The 20619-nt window shown below is 43.7% G+C and overlaps 1 protein-coding gene across 1 annotated transcript in view; it reads left to right on the forward strand.

The window, feature by feature from the left end:
- The window catches only part of GIT1 (GIT ArfGAP 1), a 68929-nt gene that overhangs the window by 23870 nt on the left and 24440 nt on the right, over positions 1 to 20619 (forward strand). Inside the window, 3 exon segments of the mRNA XM_070735444.1 lie at positions 14570 to 14703; positions 18446 to 18558; positions 20530 to 20619. The exon segment at positions 20530 to 20619 is cut by the window's right edge and continues 16 nt beyond it. Coding sequence (XP_070591545.1) covers positions 14570 to 14703; positions 18446 to 18558; positions 20530 to 20619 — 337 coding nt within the window.

A 20619-nucleotide genomic window follows, 5' to 3' on the forward strand; every position in this document is an offset into this window, starting at 1 on the left:
GTCCCCTTGTCCTTGTGTTCACTTTCCTATTAAAAACACTTCCCTCCTGAACCTTATTTAACCCTTTGACATATTTAAATGTTTTGATCATGTCCCCCCTTTTCCTTCTGTCCTCCAGACTATACAGATTGAGTTAATTAAGTATTTCCTGATACGTTTTATGCTTAAGACCTTCCACCATTCTTGTAGCCCGTCTTTGGACCCGTTCAATTTTGTCAATATCTTTTTGTAGGTGAGGTCTCCAGAACTGAACACAGTATTCCAAATGGGGTCTCACCAGCACTCTATACAGCGGGATCATAATCTCCCTCTTCCTGCTTGTTATACCTCTAGCTATGCAGCCAAGCATCCTATTTGCTTTCCCTACCGCCTGACTGCACTGTTCACCCATTTTGAGACTGTCAGAAATCACTACCCCTAAATCCTTTTCTTCTGAAGTATTTGCTAACACAGAACTGCCAATACAATACTCAGATTGAGGATTCCTTTTCCCCAAGTGCATTATTTTACATTTGGAAACATTAAACTGCAGTTTCCATTGCTTTGACCATTTATCTAGTAAAGCTAAATCATTTACCATATTACAGACGCCTCCAGGAATATCAACCCTATTGCACACTTTAGAGTCATCGGCAAATAGGCAAACCTTCCCTACCAAACCTTCCCCTATGTCACTCACAAACATATTAAAAAGAATAGGACCCAGAACAGACCCTTGTGGCACACCGCTTGTAATCTGACTCTGCTCAGAATACTCGGCGTTGTTTAAGTGTTCCTTTTTTTTTTTTGAGCAGTATTTTTTTCCAACAAGTATAGAATTATTGTTTGTATGAACATAAGAATGTATAAAGAAGTGATAAAAAGGATAATAGGACAGAAGTTCCAGGGGATGGTAGACAGAATAGTGCGCTTATGCACGCCCCTTACAGACCTCTTAGAAAAGGGGAGAGGTCAACAGTAGATAATTTAAGGTTGAAGATTTTGGGGTTTTAGGGGAAGAAACAACAGAGTCAGGTAGTGAGTTCCAGGCATTGATCACTCTGTTGCTGAAGTCATATTTTCTGCAGTCAAGTACTTACATTTAGTTTGTATCTATTACGTGCCCTTGTGTTGTTGTTGTTGAGGATGAAGTAGTCACTAACAAGAATGGGTGTATAGTGAAAAACAAGGTTTTTTTCAATCTTCTCCCAGCCTTTTTAAATCAAGGGTTTTTAACTGTTTTGCTTTTTAATCATTGGATTTGTATTTTGTATTGCTGTTGTGAGCCGCTCCGAGTCTTCGGAGAGGGGTCACATACAAATCTGATAAATAATAATAATAATAATAATAATAATAATAATAATAATAATAATATACTGGGGCTAAACGTCTTTGTCCATCTGTCTGGGAGGAGTTTGACTTGGTGACACCTGATGAAGGGGACAAGGCCATTGGAGCTGTGAGTTCCGCCACCTGTTTACTGGATCCGTGTCCCTCTTGGTTGGTTTCGGCCAGTCGAGAGGTGACATGGAGCTGGGTCCAGGAGATTGTCAACGCCTCCTTGGGGAGGGGGTCCTTTCCGGCTCCTTATAAGGAGGCACTTGTGCGCCCCCTCCTCAAGAAGCCTTCCCTGGACCCAGCCGGGCTTAATAACTACCGTCCAGTCTCCAACCTTTCTTGCCCCAAGCCAACAGCTGGGAGTTGTGTGTGCTTGCATTTGTGTGATGTATTTGGGCCCTTTGCAACCATGCAAAGGCAGATCTTGCAAAAGCCGTAGAGTCTGGGGAGAGGGCTATTGGTCCAAGGGGGTGTTTGCTCCCCCCCTCCACCTGCCCTCCCACCTTACTTGGCGTTTTCCACTTCCTTTTACTAAAATTCATCTTTTCACTAAAACTTTTTAGTGAAGTTCATTCTTTGGCTAAGAGGAAATCTGGGCTAAGAAGCCCCCTCCCCTCTCACTTCATCCCAAGGTCAGCCAGGGATGCCCAACCAACCCAACCCACCCCCAGTCTACTCCTGAAGATGTGGGTCCCATCATCCTAGCCAAAAACATCTGGAAGAAAAGCTGTAGATGCAGATCTGGTACATGGGCAATAGCAATAGCATTTACAGCCCTCTCTAAATGGTTTACAGAATCAGCATAATTGCCCCAACAATCTGGGTCCTCATTTGACCCACTTTAGAAGGATGGAAGGCTGAGTCAACCTGGAGCTGGTAGGGAGATATGAACGGAAGTACAGCTAGCAGTTCGCTGAAGTAGCCTTCATTGCAAGGTCCCTTCCAGCTCTGTTATTCTGTTCTCTCAAGATCCTTCTGTATCTTAAGCCTGCCTTCTGGATGGTACTGTAGACATAATAACAACAACAACAGAGTTGGAAGGGACCTTGGAGGTCTTCTAGTCCAACCCCCTACTTAGGCATGAAACCCTACACTGCTTCAGACAGATGGTTATCCAGCATCTTCTTAAAAACTTCCAGTGTTGGAGCATTTACAACTTCTGGAGGCAAGTAGTTCCATTGATTACCGTAACTGTTCTGACTGTCAGGAAATGTCTCCTTAGTTCTAAGTTGCTTCTCTCCTTGTTTATTTTATTTATTTATTTTATTTATTTATTTGTCCAATATACAGTAATACACAATGAGGGTTATAGAGGATATATAAGAGTAGAATGTATCAAAGAGAGTACAGAAGAGAAAATATAGGAGTACAGTAAATATAACTAGACACAAGAACAGTTTTTTCCCCAACGCCATCGCTCTGCTAAACAAATATTTCCCTCAACACTGTCAGACTTTTTACTAAATCTGCACTTCTATTCTACTAGTTTTTCTCATTATTCCTATCATCCTTTTCCTCCCACTTTGGACTATATGACTGTAACTTGTTGCTTTTATCCTAAGATTTTTATTAATATTGATTGTTTCTTCATTGCTTATTTGACCCCTATGGCAATCATTAAGTGTTGGACCACATGATTCTTGACAAATGTATATTTTATTTTATGTACGCTGAGAGCATCTGCACCAAAGGCAAATTCCTTGTGTGTCCAATCACACTTGGCCAATAAAATTCTATTCTATTCTATCAGGATCTCTTGAACGTTTATAATTTATTAAATTTATTTAAAATTTATTGTTAGAGAGAATAGCAGAAAAGATATAAGAGATATAAGAGATAGCAGAGATATAATGGATAGAAGAGATAGAAGAGAAGATATAGGAGATATAGGAGAGACTACAGCAGTAATTTTCAACCTTTTTTGCGCCGCGGCACATTTTTTACATTTACAAAACCCTGGGGCACATTGAGCGGGGGGGGGGGGGCTAAAAAAAGTTTGGACAAAAAAAATCTCTCTCTCTCTTCCTCCCCTTCGCTCTATTTCTTTCTCCCTCCCTCTTTCTCTCCCTTCCTTCCTCTTTCTTTCTCTCTCTCTCCATCCCTCTTTCTTTCTCTTCCTTCCTTCCTCTCTTTTTTGCTCTCTTTCTCTCTCCCTCCCTACGTCCCTCTATGTCTTTCTCTCCTTCCCTCCCTCTCTCTCTCTTGCTTTCTTTCTCTCTTGTTCTCTTTCTTTCTCTCTCGCTCTTTCTCTTTCTTGCTTTCTTTCTCTCTCTCTTGTTTTCTTTCTCTCTTGCTTTCTCTCTCTCTTGCTTTCTTTCTGTCTTTCTTTCTCTCTCTCCTGATTTCTTTCTCTCTGAGCTTCGCGGCACACCTGACCATGTCTCGCGGCACACTAGTGTGCCACGGCACACTGGTTGAAAAACACTGGACTACAGGACAGGGGACCGAAGGCACTCTGGTGCACTTATGTACGCCCCTTACTGACCTCTTAGGAACCTGGTGAGGTCAACTGTAGATAGTCTAAGGGTAAAGTGTTGGGGGTTAGGGGATGATACTACGGAGTCCTGTAGTGAGTTCCACGCTTCGACAACTCGATTGCTAAAGTCATATTTTTTACAGTCAAGTTTGGCGCGGTTAATATTAAGCTTGAATCTGTTGTGTGCTCTTGTGTTGTTGCAGTTGAAGCTGAAGTAATCATTGACAGGCAGGGCGTTGCAGCATATAATCTTGTGGGCAATACTTAGATCGTGTTTGAGGTGTCGTAGTTCTAAGGTTTCAAGATCCAGGATTGTAAGTCTTGATTTGTAGAGTATTCTGTTTCGAGTGGAGGAGTGTCTGGTGTTTGAACATTTTCAAGGGTGTTAATGTCTGAGATGTGGTATGGGTTCCAAACAGATGAGCTATATTCGGGCGGTAGGGAAAGCAAGTAGGATGCTTGGCTGCATAGCTAGAGGTATAACAATCAGGAAGAGGGAGATTGTGATCCCCTTATATAGAGCGCTGGTGAGACCACATTTGGAATACTGTGTTCAGTTGTGGAGACCTCACCTACAAAAAGATATTGACAAAATTGAATGGGTCCAAAGACGGGCTACAAGAATGGTGGAAGGTCTTAAGCATAAAACGTATCAGGAAAGACTTAATGAACTCAATCTGTATAGTCTGAAGGACAGAAGGAAAAGGGGGGACATGATCGAAACATTTAAATATGTTAAAGGGTTAAATAAGATCCAGGATGGAACTGTTTTTAATAGGAAAGTGAACTCAAGAACAAGGGGACACAATCTGAAGTTAGTTGGGGGAAAGATCAAAAGCAACGTGAGAAAATATTATTTCACTGAAAGAGTAGTAGATCCTTGGAACAAACTTCCAGCAGATGTGGTTGGTAAATCCACAGTAACTGAATTTAAACATGCCTGGGATAAACATAGATCCATTGTAAGATAAAATACAACTCCCTCCGGAGATTAGAACTGCCCCTACTCTCCCTGCCTTCCGTAAAGCTCTTAAAACCCACCTTTGTCGTCAGGCATGGGGGAACTGAAACACCTCCCCCGGCCACGTACAATTTATGTATGGTATGTTTGTGTGTGTGCTTGTTAATATAGTGGGGTTCTTTTTAAAACTATTTTAAATACTTAAATTTATTGAATTTATTTGGATTTATACGATTGTTTATATTTTTTGTTGTGAGCCGCCCCGAGTTTGCGGAGAGGGGCGGCATACAAATCTAAATAATAAATAAATAATAAATAAATAAATAGTATAAGGGCAGACTAGATGGGCCATGAGGTCTTTTTCTGCCGTCAGTCTTCTAGGTTTCTATGTTTCTATATTCGAGGATGGGTCTAGCAAAAGTTTTGTAGGCTCTGGTAATTAGTGTGAGATTGCCGGAGCAAAAGCTTAGATAAAAGTTCAAAAGTTTAGTTTCCTCCCATTGCTTCTTGTTCTACCCTCACTTGCTTTGGAGAATAGCTTGACTCCCTCTTCTTTGTGGCAACCTTGAGATATTGGAAGGCTGCTATCCTGTCTCCCCCGGTCCTTCTTTTCATTCAACTAGGCAGGCCCAGTCCCTGCAACCAGTCCCTGCAACACCAGTTCCCGGAGTCTTGGCTATTCCTGCCAGCTTGTTGTTGTCTGCAAATTTCCAGTGTCATTGTGACTGGATATTGCTTTTGATGGGATCCCCTCTCCGTTGCTCCATAATAGAGTTGCAATCTTTAAAAAAAAACCACCCTAAAATTATATAATGGGAAGAGTGCGTGAGAGAAGGACTTTTTTAAAAAAAACAGAGTCTTTTCTGTACCACTTTATGCCCCTGGGCGTCTTTGGGCTTCATGTGCAGAAATGGGAAAGGCCCTGTGCTTTGTTTACCTTCTGCCTCGGTTGCATCCGGTATTTGCTTTAATCCGCAATTAATTTAAAAAAAATTTGTTTTAAAAAAAAGATCTGTTGGAAAATCCTGAAAGGTAACTCTCTGATCTGTTCTTTGAAGTTTGTGTTGGTTTGCAAGAGGCAGGTTCAAGACCCTGGTTGTGCATTTTGGAATTGTGTAAAAACCTTGGCCCCCATTGTGCACTTTTGACCTGCATTCTGGGGTTGTGTAAAAACCTGGACCCTGGTTGTGCATTTTTGGGTTGTGTAAAGACCTGCACTCTGGTTGTGCATTTTTGGGTTGTGTTAACAACCTGGATTCTGGTTGTGCATTTTTGGGTTGTGTAAAGACCTGGATTCTGGTTGTGCATTTTTGGGTTGTGTAAAGACCTGGATTCTGGTTGTGCATTTTTGGGTTGTGTTAACAACCTGGATTCTGGTTGTGCATTTTTGGGTTGTGTAAAGACCTGGATTCTGGTTGTGCATTTCTGGGTTGTGTAAAGACCTGCATTCTGGTTGTGCATTTTTGGGTTGTGTAAAGACCTGCATTCTGGTTGTGCATTCTGGAATTGTGTAAAGACCTCGGGCCCCATTGTGCATTTTTGGGTTGTGTAAAGACCTGGATTCTGGTTGTGCATTTTTGGGTTGTGTAAAGGACTGGATTCTGGGTGTGCATTCTGGAGTTGTGTAAAGACCTCGGGCCCCGTTGTGCATTTTTGGGTTGTGTAACGACCTGGATTCTGGTTGTGCATTTTTGGGTTGTGTAAAGACCTAGATCCTGGTTGTGCATTCTTCAGTTGTGTAGCCTCTCCGTGCATCCCTCCACATTAAAGCATAGACAGTCTTGCAGGCGGAAGAGGAATTTGGGGGTGGGGAGGCGAGAGGGTGGGTGGGGTGCCTGCCCCACCCTGGAGGGCCTGGCGCACCCTTGTTCTTGGAGAGGGCTGGGAGGCTGGCAAGGATCAAGGTCAATCCAGTTTCTCTCTGTGTTGGGGGCCGGTGGGGAGGAAAGCGGGGTGACTCAGAGGGGAAGAATCTGGAGTGGGAGGGAGACGGCAGAACTGACAGCAGCCGCCCAGAGGCAGACGGACGGATTCGGGTTTCCTCCATAAAGCAGAGTTTGACAACTTTAGCAGGGCCAGACTTCCACTCCCAGAATCCCCCAGCCCAGCTTCTACCTGCCTTTTCCGGCCCTGTTTCCTCCCAGGAGATTCCTAGAGAGGCCCCACGGAGGCTTTTCCCTGCCTTTTCCGGCCCTGTTTCCTCCCAGGAGATTCCTAGAGAGGCTTCACGGAGGCTCCTCCCCGCCTTTTCCAGCCCTGTTTCCTCCCAGGTGATTTCTAGAGGGGCCCCACGGAGGCTCCTCCCTGCCTTTTCCGGCCCTGTTTCCTCCCAGGAGATTCCTAGAGAGGCCCCACGGAGGCTCCTCCCTGCCTTTTCCAGCCCTGTTTCCTCCCAGGAGATTCCTAGAGAGGCCCCACGGAGGCTTCTCCCTGCCTTTTCTGGTTACAGTTTCATAGGCTTGGGTTTGTAAGTGGAAAATGGTTCTTAAGAAGAGGCAAAAAAATCTTGAACACCCGGTTCTTATCTAGAAAGGTTTGTAATTAGAGGCGTTCTTAGGTAGAGGTACCACTGTATTATTATTATTATTATTATTATTATTATTATTATTACTACTACTACTACTACTACTACTACTACTACTACTACTACTACTATTACTATTATTATTATTATTATTATTATTATTATTATTATTATTATGTCAATACAACTCAGCAAACGAGATCACTATGCTGGATTTCGTATTTCATCCCCAGTCGGGCGCTTCCCAAGCACCTAGGACTGCGTGATGTAGCGGCGAATTATGGTTGCCGATCCCAGTAAAGCCACCTTTTGCAATTGACAGATGGAGATTGTGTCAATTCCAATGGTTTTCAAATGTCCGCTGAGATCCTTTGGCCCTGCGCCCAGCGTGCCAAGGACCACTGGGACCACTTTCACTGGCTTATGCCAGAGTCGTTGCAGCTCAATTTTTAGATCTTCGTATTTCACTCATTTCTCTAGCTGCTTCTCCTCAATTCTGCTGAATCCTGGGATTGCGATGTCGATGATCCATACTTTCTTTTTCTCCACAATCACAATGTCTGGTGTGTTATGCTTCAGAATTCGGTCAGTCTGAAGTCGGAAGTCCCACAGTAGTTTTGCTTGCTCATCTTCGACCACAGTTCTTTGCCACTGGTAAATGGTAGTTCCGGCACAAGTTCCAGTGGATCATCTGTGCCACAGCATCATGTCTATGCTTGTAGTCAGTCTGTGCGATCTTTTTGCAGCAGCTGAGTATGTGATCGATTGTTTCATCTGTTTCTTTACAGAGTCTGCACTTTGGATCGTCTGTTGATTTTTCAATTCAATAATAATAATAATAATAATAATAATAATTATTATTATTATTATTATTATTATTATTATTATTTAGATTTGTATGCCGCCCCTCTCCGAAGACTTGTTGTTAAGAAGTTGCTAAGTGAGGAGGAACGCGGCCGTGAAGCAAATCCTCTTTTCCCCATTGACTTTGCCCTAGGGGATGACAGGACTCTACAAACCATCATAAGTACCAGTCAGTTGCTCAGCTTCAGAATTTTGACCGTGGAGACGGAGCAATGGTCATAAGTCTGGACCCAGCCCCTTCGTAACTTCGAAACAGTCACTAAACAAAGGGTTGTAAGCCGAGGACCCCCTGTAAATGTAGATATTTTGGGTGGGGTGAACCCTTTGCCCAGTTTTATGCCCCCCACCCACCCCGGGCTTTATTCCAGCCGCAGCCGTTGTGTCTTTGTCTCGCACTGAGAGCCCAGCCTTGTTGGCCTGAAACACTGCAGCGTTTTGTGTTCTCTTGGGGGAACAAAGAGACCCAGTTCTTGTGGGGTGGAGGGGGGGGCAACTGGGGGGGGGAGAGAGAAGAGCCTTTCTGGGCCTCCCAATGAAGAGGCGGGTGACATCATCCCATCCTGGCCTGGAGGGGAGGGGGCTTCTGCATGGGGGGAAATGACTCAGCAGCCACTTTGCCTGAAATCCGGAATTTAACCCCTGGCCTTCTGCTCCCCTGCCCGTCGCCTCCCCAATTGAAGCCCACCCACCCCCATTAGAAATTTGCACTCGGTGCAAATTTTCATGCTCAGAGATGCTATTGGCTGGGGCTTTGCGGTGCTGGGTTCGAGGCAGGTTGGGTGATCCATACTGGAGTGCAGACCCCCACCCCTCTGTTGTGCATTTTCCTGGGGAGGGGGTGATCTATGTTGGGGTAGAGACCCCCGTCTGACAGAAATGATTTTTGAAACTGTTTTACTGGTGGATTTTAAATGGTTCTGAATTGTTTTTAGTGGTTTCATGTTGCATTATTTGTATTTGGCTGGGAGCCACCTAGCGTCCTTCAGGAGTTGGGCGAGTATATAAGTCTAAATAAATAAATAGGTAGGTAGGTAGGTAGGTAGGTAGATATTATATATGGGTGGGTGGGTGGGTGGATGGATGGATAGATAGATAGATAGATAGACAGACAGACAGACAGACAGACAGACAGACAGACAGACAGACAGACACAGACAGACACAGACAGAAAGATAATAGAGAGAGAGAGAGAGATATGATAGATAATCATGGCTGGCTGGCTGGCTGGCTGGATAGATGGATAGATAGATAGATAGATAGATAGATAGATGCATAGAGATGGATAGATGGATGGATAGAAAGACAGACAGGTAATAAATCGATGAATAGATAGATGATAGATAGAAATAGATAGATGGATGGATGGATTGGCAGACAGACAGACAGGTATAATGGATGAATAGATAGATGATAGATAGCTTGATAGATAGTAGAGATGGATGGATGGATGGATGGATGGATGGATGGATGGATAGACAGACAGACAGACAGGTAATAAATGGATGGATGGATGTATAGATAGATAGATAGATTTTTTGTGCAGCCCCTCCCAACTTGATGTGATTCCAGATGCCAACACCTGGCAGCCATGTTGAAGCTGAAATGATGCCAGCTGCACCCTGGCACATGGGATGCCCCCCCCCGAGGCTTGCTGTGGGGGCTGGCGGTTATTCTCCTCCCCCTACCTGCCTTCCCGCAGGGACCCGGGTGTGGGGACACGAGCCCAGAATAGCCGAGCGTGGGGGAGGCATTTCGACAGAGGCAGAGGGAAGTGTGAAAAACCCGTTGCGTGTTCTCACGCATCCCGGAAACGGATCAATTAGGATGGGATAAATGCCGGCACACGCTGCCATTCTCTGCGCATCTCCCTGGCGAGGTCGGCAGCAATGCGCTCAGCATCCCTTCTTTTCATTTTTTTAAAAAATTATTTTGAATTTTAAATTTTTTTACAAACAAACATAAGAACATAAAAACCCCAATAAGATAAACACGTACATCAGGGTTGAAATTATTTTAAATTGAAATGTTTTTATATCGACCCATGTTTATTTTTGTTGTGAGCCACCCCCAGTCCCTAAACAAACAAAAAAACAAACAACAAACAAACAACAAACAAACATCCCTTTAAGATGTCTGGACTTCAACTCCCAGAATTCCCCAGCTGGCTCTGTGTGTGTGTGTGTGTGTGTGTGTGTGTGTGTGTGTGTGTGTGTGTGACGTAACTGAGGAATTCTGGGAGTTGAAGTCTACAGGTTTTGAAGGGACTGTGGTTGGATACCCATGTTTTAAATTTTTAAAACATTTAAAAATTGGACAATTTGTGATGTGCCTGCATTACAATCGTAACAGTGTTTTTCCCCCCATAACTTTGGACAGTCAGTAAACGAATGGTTATAAGTCAAGGAGTGACTTATAATTCTTATAATAGTTCCTCTTGGAAAAAAGAACCTTGAGTCTTTCAAATAGCAGGTCCTCCTTTTATGACGGGGGTCAGATTTTGGCTGGGGACAGGAGGGAGGGGGAGGGAGGGGTGATCCCTCTGTTCTCTTTTTCCTTCGCTTGGCTGCCATCACTAAGGGAGGGGTTCCTTAGCAACCGGCAGACCCCCCCCCCGGCAGTTGCTAGGGAGACCTTTAGGGGTTTCCTTAGCAACAGGGGGGAAGGAGGGACGGGGGGGAGAGAGAAAGAGGGAGAGAGAGACAGATGAAAATGTATCTTTCTCCCTCTCTCCCCCTCTCCCTCTCTTTCTCTCCATCTGTCACTCTTCCCCTCTCTCCATCTCTTTCTCTCCCTTTCTCTCCCTCTCTCCCTTTCCATCTCTCTCTTCCTGTTTCTCTCCATCTCTCTCCTTCACCCTCTCCTCTCTACCTCTGCCCCTTTCTCTCCCCCCTCTCTCTTTCTTTCCATCTCTCTCTCCATCCCTCCCTTTCCCTCTCTCCCTGTTTCTCTCCTTCTCTCTGTCCCTCTCTTTCTTTCCATTTCTCTCTCCTTCTTTCTCTCCATCTCTCTCTCTCATCTCTCCCTCTTTCTCCCTCTCTCTCTGCCCCTTTCTCTCTCCCTCTCTTTCTTTCCATCTCTCTCTCCATCCCTCTCTTTCCCTCTCCCTGTTTCTTGCCTTCTCTCTGTCCCTCTCTTTCTTTCCATTTCTCTCTCCTTTTTTCTTTCCATCTCTCATCTCTCTCTCCCTCTCTTTCCATCTCTCTCTCCCCCTCTCTCTTTCTTTCCATCTCTCTCTCATCTCTCTCTCCCTCTCTTTCCATCTCTCTCTCCCCCTCTCTCTCTTTCTTTCCATCTCTCTCTCATATCTCTCTCTCCCTCTCTTTCCATCTCTCTCTCCCCCTCTCTCTCTTTCTTTCCATCTCTCTCTCCATCCCTCCCTTTCCCTCTCTCCCTGTTTCTCGCCTTCTCTCTCTCCCTCTCTCTCTTTCTTTCATCTCTCTCTCCATCCCTCCCTTTCCCTCTCTCTCTGTTTCTCGCCTTCTCTCTCCCCCTCTTTGTCCCTCTCTTTCTTTTCATCTCTCTCTCTCATATCTCTCTCTCCCTCTCTTTCCATCTCTCTCTCCCCCTCTCTCTTTCTTTCCATCTCTCTCTCATCTCTCTCTCCCTCTCTTTCCATCTCTCTCTCCCCCTCTCTCTCTTTCTTTCCATCTCTCTCTCCATCCCTCCCTTTCCCTCTCTCCCTGTTTCTCGCCTTCTCTCTCTCCCTCTCTCTCTTTCTTTCATCTCTCTCTCCATCCCTCCCTTTCCCTCTCTCCCTGTTTCTCGCCTTCTCTCTCTCCCTCTCTCTCTTTCTTTCATCTCTCTCTCCATCCCTCCCTTTCCCTCTCTCTCTGTTTCTCGCCTTCTCTCTCCCCCTCTTTGTCCCTCTCTTTCTTTCCATCTCTCTCTCTCATATCTCTCTCTCCCACTCTTTCCATCTCTCTCTCCCTCTCTCTCCGCCTCTTTCTCTTCATCTCTCTATCTCTCTCCCTCTCTCTCTTTCAGTCTCTGACCCTCTCTTTCTCTCCCTCCCTCACTTTTCCCCATCTCTGTCTCTCCATCTCTCTCCCTCTTTCTCTCTCTCCCTCTTTTTCTCCCTCTCTTTCTCTCCATCCCTCTGTCTCTCCATTTTCACACATATCTCTGTGGTCGCGTGATCAAAATCCAGACCCTTGGAGACTGACCCCTACTTGTGACGGCCGTTTAGTAGCCCTTCTCCTCAGTGATTCACTTAACAACTGTGCCAAGCGACGTCATAAACCGGAGGGCAAAGCTCACTTCCCCCATTTCTCACTTGTGTTATAAATTTTGGGGCTCAGTTGTGGGGGTCATAAGTTGAGGCCTACCCTGTCGTCTTAAGACAAGGGCTACCCATATTTTTGGGCTTCGGTGGCTTCTGAGCATGTGCAGAATGCGTTTCCTCCTTTCCGTTTCAGGCTGCTAGGGCAGGGGTAGGCCAAGTTGGCTCTTCTATGGCATGTGGACTTCAACTCCCAGAATTCCTGAGCTAGCACGATAGGCTCAAAGGATTCTGGGAGTTGAAGTCCACAGGTCATAGAAGAGCCAACTTTGCCTACCCCTGCATTAGGGGATGGCAGGATCCGAACTCTTTTTTCCCAAAAAGAAGAGAAATGGGAGAAACTGAGGCTTCCCTCCCTCGACTGGTGATGATGCATCGTGTTGTGACTGCAAAAGGATGCAACACCTTTGTGTGAAAGCACACTGGCCTCACGTAACCCGGCAGTGGTGTCGTTTGGAGCAGAAAGAGCCGCAGAGAAACAAGGCAGAGTTTCAGAGGGGCCTGAAAAACTCATTTAAAACCCCCACACCCCAACAATCACCCAAAGGAAACACACGCACCCCTCTTCTCCCCAACCGAGCTCTTCTCTTTCCCGACAACCAGGCTGCATGGTTTGTTTCTCTGGGTCACAGAATGCGTGTGGGCAGATGCAAAATTCTGTGTTTATTTATTCCGTCGGTCATGTTTTTATGCAGGGTATATTGGAGGCGGGGGACCCTCTGGGAGCTGCATGCAATAAATTTTTTCATTTCAATGTATGCCGATTAGTCTACATCCCAAGCGGCAATAACGTTCTAAGTTGGAAGGGAGGAAGGAAGGAAGGAAGGAAGGAAGGAAGGAAGGAAGGAAAGAGAGGGAGGAAACAGAGGGAGGAAACAGAGGGAGGAAGAAAGGAAAGAAAAAGAAGGAAGGAAGGAAGGTGGAAGGAAACAGAGGGAGGAAGGAAAGAAAAGGGGGGAAGGAAAGAAGGACAGAGGGAGTAAGGGAGAAGAGAGGGTGGCAGGAAGGAGAGGGAGGGAGGAAGGAAGGAAGGAAAGAGAGGGAGGAAACAGAGGGAGGAAGAAAGGAAAGAAAAGGAAGGAAGGAAGGAAGGAGGAAGGAAACAGAGGGAGGAAGGAAAGAAAGAAAAGGGGGAAGGAAAGAAGGACAGAGGGAGGGAGAAGAGAGGGAGGCAGGAAGGAGAGGAAGGGAGGAAGGAAAGAAGGAAGGAAACAAAACAAAATGAAATGAAGGAGAGAGGGATGGAGGGACAGAGGGCAGAAGGAAGAGAGGAAAGAAGGAGGACATAAGGAAGGAGAGACGAAGGGAAGAGGGAAGGAAGGAGAGAAAGGAAGAGAGGAAAGAAGGAGGACAGAAGGAAGGAGAGAGGAACAAAAGAGCAAAGAAGGAAAGAGGGTGGGAAGAAAGAAGGAAGGAGAAGGAGGAAATGGAGGAAGGAAAGGAAGGAAGAAAAGGAAGGAAAGAACAAAGGAGGACAGAAGGAGGAAGGGAAGAAGAAAAGAGGGAAGGAAGGAGGGAGGGAGGAGAGGAAAGAAGGAGGACAGAAGGAAGGAGAGAGGAAGAAAAGATGAGAGGGAAGGAGGGAGGGGGGAAGAAAAGAGGGAGAAAAGAAGGAGGAACAAAAGAAGGAGCAAGGAAGGAAAGAGGGTGGGAAGAAAGGAGGGAGGAGAAGGAAGGAGGAAATGGAGGAAGGAAAGGAAGGAAGGAAGAAAAGGAAGGAAAGAACAAAGGAGGACAAAAAGAGGAAGGGAAGAAGGAAAGGGAAGGAAGGAAAGGGAAGGAAGGAAAGAGATGGAGGGAGGGAGAAAGGGACGGAAGGAAAGAAGGAGGACAGAAGGAAGGAGGGAGGAAGAAAAGAGGGAAGGAAGGAAAAAGAAAGGAAGGAAGAAGAACAGAAGGAGGGAGGAAGGAAGGAAGGAAGGAAGGGCACCATATGAAAAGGTAGATAAAGCATTTCTGGCCTCCTGCATTTCGTATATACGCACGTTGGTGTATAATCAAAGTGACAACAAAGTGACTAAGTCTCCAGTGGGCTGTGATGATGGAGCATGGTTTCTGGAGTCCCTCTCAAAGCGCCTCCTGGGGTCCCAGGTACCTCCCCTTTTCCCCACCTGCTTAACAGCTGCCCCCCCACCTCTCTCTCTCCAGACCCCGGCTGGGCATCCATCAACCGAGGAGTATTGGTGTGCGATGAGTGTTGCAGTGTCCACCGCAGTTTGGGTCGCCATATTTCCATCGTGAAGCACCTGCGACACAGCCCCTGGTCAGCCACCTTGCTACAGGTGAGTGGGGGAGGGGCTCCCTGTTCCGGCCCTGGGACTGAGGGATGCCCCTTTTTTTACTTTATTTTATTTTATTTTATTTTATTTTATTTTATTTTATTTATTTTATTTATTTTATTTATTTTATTTATTTTATTTATTTTATTTATTTTATTTATTTTATTTATTTTATTTATTTTATTTATTTTATTTATTTTATTTATTTATTTTATTTATTTTATTTATTTTATTTATTTTATTTATTTTATTTATTTTATTTATTTTATTTATTTTATTTATTTTATTTATTTTATTTATTTTATTTATTTTATTTATTTTATTTATTTTATTTATTTTTATTTTTTTATTTTTTTATTTTATTTTTTTATTTATTTTATTTATGTTATTTATGTTATTTATGTTATTTATTTTTTATTTATTTTTATTTTTTTTATTTTTTTTATTTTTTATTTTTTTATTTTTTATTTTTATTTATTTTATTTATTTTATTTTTATTTTTTTTATTTTTTTATTTTTTTTATTTTTTTTAATTTTTTTTATTTTTTTATTTTATGGAATAGAATAGAATACATTCTTTATTTAGAATGGAATGGAATGGAATAGAATAAGAGAATAGATAAATGGAATAGAAATATGGAATTTTATTTTATTTTTATTTCATTTTATTTTATTTTATGGAATGGAATAGAATAGAATAGAATAGAATCTTTATTGAGAATGGAATGGAATAAAATAAGAGAGTAGATGAATGGAATGGAAATATTTTATTTTATTTTTATTTTCATTTCATTTTATTTTATTTTATGGAATAGAATAGAATAGAATAGAATCTTTATTGAGAATGGAATGGAATAGAATAAGAGAACAGAGGAATGGAATGGAAATATGGAATATTATTTTATTTTATTTTATTTTATAGAATAGAACAGAATAGAATAGAATAGAATCTTTATTGAGAATGGAATGAAATAGAATAAGAGAATAGAGGAATGGAATGGAAATATGGAATTTTATTTTTTTTATTTTATTTTATTTTATTTTATTTCAGTTAGTTAGTTAGTTAGTTAGTTAGTTAGTTAGTTAGTTAGTTAGTTAGTTAGTTAGTTAGTTAGTAAGTAAGTAGACTTCTATGGCGCCCTATTCCTCGGACTCAGGGCAGCTCACAACAAAGTCATACATCACCATGTAGAAATCTAAATTTAAATATTTCTTAAACATAATATAAACCTAATTCTCTCAGTGTGGTGCCTAATGGCTGCGTAGTGGGGCTATCGTTATGTTATTGATCCTTCTTACCATCTGCTTAACTCCCCCTTTTACCGGTATGGGTGTTATCATTCTGTTGCTTTGCGTGTACATTGAAAGCTTCTGCACTGGAGACAAATTCATTGCGTGCACATGCCCCCCCACGCATGTGCAACCCCCCCCCCCACGCTGCCCCCGGCGCATGTGCAAAGGCCTTTCTGAAGCCTGGTAGGTGAAAAACGGACAAACCGGAAGTTTAGAAAAATGCACTTCCGATTTGCCCACTGTGCTGTTTTTTGCACTCTGGGGCTTCAGGAAGCTTCCCCGGAAGGCTCCAGAGGGCCCAAAACAGCACAAGGGCAAACCGGAAGTGCGTTTTTCCAAACTTCTGGTTTGTCCTTTGGGGGATTTTTTTTCCCTCCGGGTCTTCAGGGAAGCTTCTCTAAAGCGTCCAGGGGATGAAATAATAATAATAATAATAATAATAATAATAATAATAATAATAATAACAACAACAACAACAACAACATCATCAATAACAACAACAACAACAACAACTGGAGGACAGAAGGAAAAAGAAGGGAAAGGGGGGACATAATCGAAACATTTAAATATGTTAAAGGGTTAAATAAGGTCCAGGAGGGAAGTGTTTTTAATAGGAAAGTGAACACAAGAACAAGGGGACACAATCTGAGGTGAGTTGGAGGAAAGATCAGAAGCAATGTGAGAAAATATGATTTTACTGAAAGTGCAGTAGATGCTTGGAACAAACTTCCAGCAGACGTGGTAGATAAATCCACAGGAACTGAATTGAAACATGCCTGGGATAAACATAGATCCACCCTAAGATAAAATACAAGAAATAGTATAAGGGCAGACTAGATGGACCAGGGGGTCTTTTTCTGCCATCAATCTTCTATGTTTCTAACAACTACTACTATTATTATTGTTGTTGTTGTTGTTATTATTATTATTATTATAATATTATTATTACCGTTAGATTTGTATGCCACCCCTCTCCAAAAACTCAGGGCAGCTCACAGAGTAAATACAAAAACACAGCATACAGTACAAATCTAATACATTTAAAAAAACCTATAGCTAAAAACCCTATGTATTACTCAATCGCTCACACCATGTATCACAATTATGGCCTTTCCCAAGGCTGGCCAGAATGCACATGCGCACTGGAGCTGAAACATGGCAAAGTCTCGCATGCCCTCAGATACGGCTTTGCGTGCCACCTGTGGAATCCACCCGTGCCATCACGGAACTAGCGAAATGACCCCTTCAAAAAATAGCCCTCCTTGCCTCCACCCCAAAAAACAAACTCAGATTCGCAATTTAAGGATGGGGAGAGGAGGAAGAGAGAGAGAGAGAGAGAGAGAACATTGGAAGGGAGTCTTGGGTTGGCATCTGGAAGCCAAGGAAGAAGGCCAAGTAGAGGAACAGAAGGGATGAGCACTGTTCCCAGGGGAAGCCTTCCTGGCAGAGAGGAGATTCGGGGGTGGTTGGGTGTCCCTCAACATGTGCTCATCATGATCCTCTTCTTGTCAAACCCTCCCGCCCCCCCCCCCAAAAAAAATTTTTTTTGCCAGCAGGCAGTTCTGTGTTAGCCAAAACTTCAGAAGAGAATGATTTAGGGGTCGTGATTTTTGGCAGTCTCCAAATGGGTGAACAGTGCAGTCAGGCGGTAGGGAAAGCAAGTAGGATGCTTGGCTGCATAGCTAGAGGTATAACAAGCAGGAAGAGGGAGATTATGATCCCGCTGGTGAGACCCCATTTGGAATACTGTGTCCAGTTCTGGAGACCTCACCTACAAAAAGATATGGATCAAATTGAACCGGTCCAAAGACGGGCTACAAAAACAGTGGAAGCATAAAACTTAATCAGGAAAGACTGAATGAACTCAATCTGTATAGTCTGGAGGACAGAAGGAAAAGGGGGGACATGATCGAAACATTTAAATATGTTAAAGGGTTAAATAAGGTCCAGGAGGGAAGTGTTTTTAATAGGAAAGTGAACACAAGAACAAGGGGACACAATCTGAAGTTAGTTGGGGGAAAGATCAGAAGCAACGTGAGAAAATATTACTGTATTTGACTGAAAGAGTAGTAGATCCTTGGAACAAACTTCCAGCAGACGCGGTTGGTAAATCCACAGGAACTGAATTTAAACATGCCTGGGATAAACGTAGATCCATCCTAAAATAAAATACAGGAAATAGAATAAGGGCAGACGAGATGGACCAGGAGGTCTTTTTCTGCCGTCAGTCTTCTATGTTTCTATGTTTCTATCTTGCTCCAGTCTAATCGATGAATGACTGATGGAGGAATGTTTTTATTCTGTGGCTTTAACTTTAGTAGTTTATTTTATTGTTGATCGCCACCCTGAGTCCACGAGGAGATGGGCGGGATATATTTGTGAATGAATGAATGAATGAATGAATGAATGAATGAATGAATGAATGAATAAATAAAATTGCCTCCTCTTCCAGATGGTTCATACACTCGCCAGCAATGGCGCCAACTCTATCTGGGAACACTCCCTGCTCGATCCGGCACAAGTGCAGAGCGGACGCCGCAAAGCAAACCCTCAGGACAAAGTCCAGTGAGTGTTTCTTTTTAGGGGGCGGGGGCGCTTCAGTCGAGTGGGTGGGTGCAGTCAGGGAGCAATGCCTTAATATCTTGGACCGAACGTTTCTGGAGTCAGTGCCACTTTTTCAAACTTCATCTATTTTTTATTTATTTTTATTTATTTGATTGGACTTATATCCCCCCCCCCCAATTAGCTTGCCCTGCCTCCCCTACCCCACACCACCCCAGGTATGGTTTATTTATTCCATTTATCTGCCCCCCACAATCTCGTTTGCATGCAAGGATTCCCTCCTGTACAGGAAGTCCTTGAATTCTGGCCAATATTGGCTGGGGAATTCTGGGAGTTGTGGTTTACGGTTCCCAAGGTTGAAAAACAGGTCTGTGCTAGAAACTAGACTTACAATCCTAGGTTTAGAAAGCTTAGAACTACGTCGCCTTAAACAGGACCTAAGCACAGCCCATAAATTCATCTGCTACAAGGTCCTTCCTGTCAACCACTACTTCAGCTTCAACCACAACAACACACGAGCACACAACAGATGCAAACTCAAAGTAAACCTCTCTAAACTCGACTGCAGGAAATACGACTTTAGTAACCGAGTAGTTGATGCCTGGAACTCACTACCTGACTCTGTAGTATCATTACCTACTAACCCCAAAACTTTACCCTTAGATTATCCACCATTGACCTCTCCCAATTCCTAAGAGGCCAGTAAGGGGCATGCATAAGTGGACCAGCGTGCCCCCCGTCCCCTGTCCTAATGTTTTATTTACTTTTTTACTAGTATCATGTATATGAATATTATTATATTTATTTATTATTTTATTTATTTAATTGGATTTGTATGCCGCCCCTCTCTGAGGACTTGGGGTGGCCCACAGCATATACAAAGACACAATAATACAATTAATTATTATTATTTTATTATTATTTATTGGATTTGTATGCCGCCCCTCTCCACAGACTCGGGGCGGCTAACAACAATGATAAAAAACAACATGTAACAATCCAATTTAATAAAACAACTAAAAACCCTTATTATAAAAACCAAACATACACACAAACATACCATACATAACTTGTAATGGCCTAGGGGAAGGAATATCCTAACTCCCCCATGCCTGGCGACAAAGGTGGGTCTTGAGTAATTTGCAAAAGACAAGGAGGGTGGGGGCCGTTCTAATCTCTGGGGGGAGTTGATTCCAGAGGGCCAGGGCTGCCACAGAGAAGGCTCTTCCCCTGGGGCCTGCCAAATGACATTGTTTGGTCGATGGGACCCGGAGAAGGCCAACTCTGTGGGACCTTATCGGCCGCTGGGATTCGTGCGGTAGAAGGCAATTAATAAACATAAAAAATCTAACTTTAAAAACTTTCATTAACGTTCATTCAATAAATCACACTAAAAACATTCGTTGGTCAGCGGGAAGGTCTAAAGTCCACAGGCCTGGCGACAAAGATGATTTTTTTAAGCTCTTTTGGAAGGCAAGGGCGATGGGGGCAGTACGAATCTCCGGGGGGGGGAGCTGATTCCAGAGGGCTGGGGCCTCCACAGAGAAGTCTCTCCCCTAGGTCCCACCAGCCGACAATGTTTGGTCGACGGGACCCTAAGGAGACCAACTCTGTGGGACCTCACCAGTCGCTGGGATTCGTGCGGTAGAAGGCGGTCTCGGAGATAGTCTTGACAAAACAAACAAACAAATTAATTAATTAAATAAGAGGGTCCCAAAGAGGACTGTGCCAACCAAAGACCCACACACACATTAAAGGGGGCAGGGAATAATGGTAGCCCCCCTTTTTTCAGATGCACCTGGCCTGGCCTTGGGGGGCATTTCGTTCTTGACTCTTGCCCTGTCCCCACTGCAGCTTTGCCCCTCAAGGCCACCGCCCCCCTATCAATTAAGGACAGGGCCAACCCTGGGAGGGGGGGCAGAAAGAGCCCCAATTAACCCCTTCTTTTGCCTTCTCATCCGCCCTCCCATCCAGCCCCACCAAGTCCGAATTCATCCGTGCCAAATACCAGATGCTGGCCTTCGTCCATAAGCTACCATGCAGGGATGATGATGGGGTCACGGC

Source organism: Erythrolamprus reginae, chromosome 1 (genome assembly GCF_031021105.1).
Source record: "Erythrolamprus reginae isolate rEryReg1 chromosome 1, rEryReg1.hap1, whole genome shotgun sequence".
Taxonomy (NCBI): Eukaryota; Metazoa; Chordata; class Lepidosauria; order Squamata; family Dipsadidae; genus Erythrolamprus; species Erythrolamprus reginae.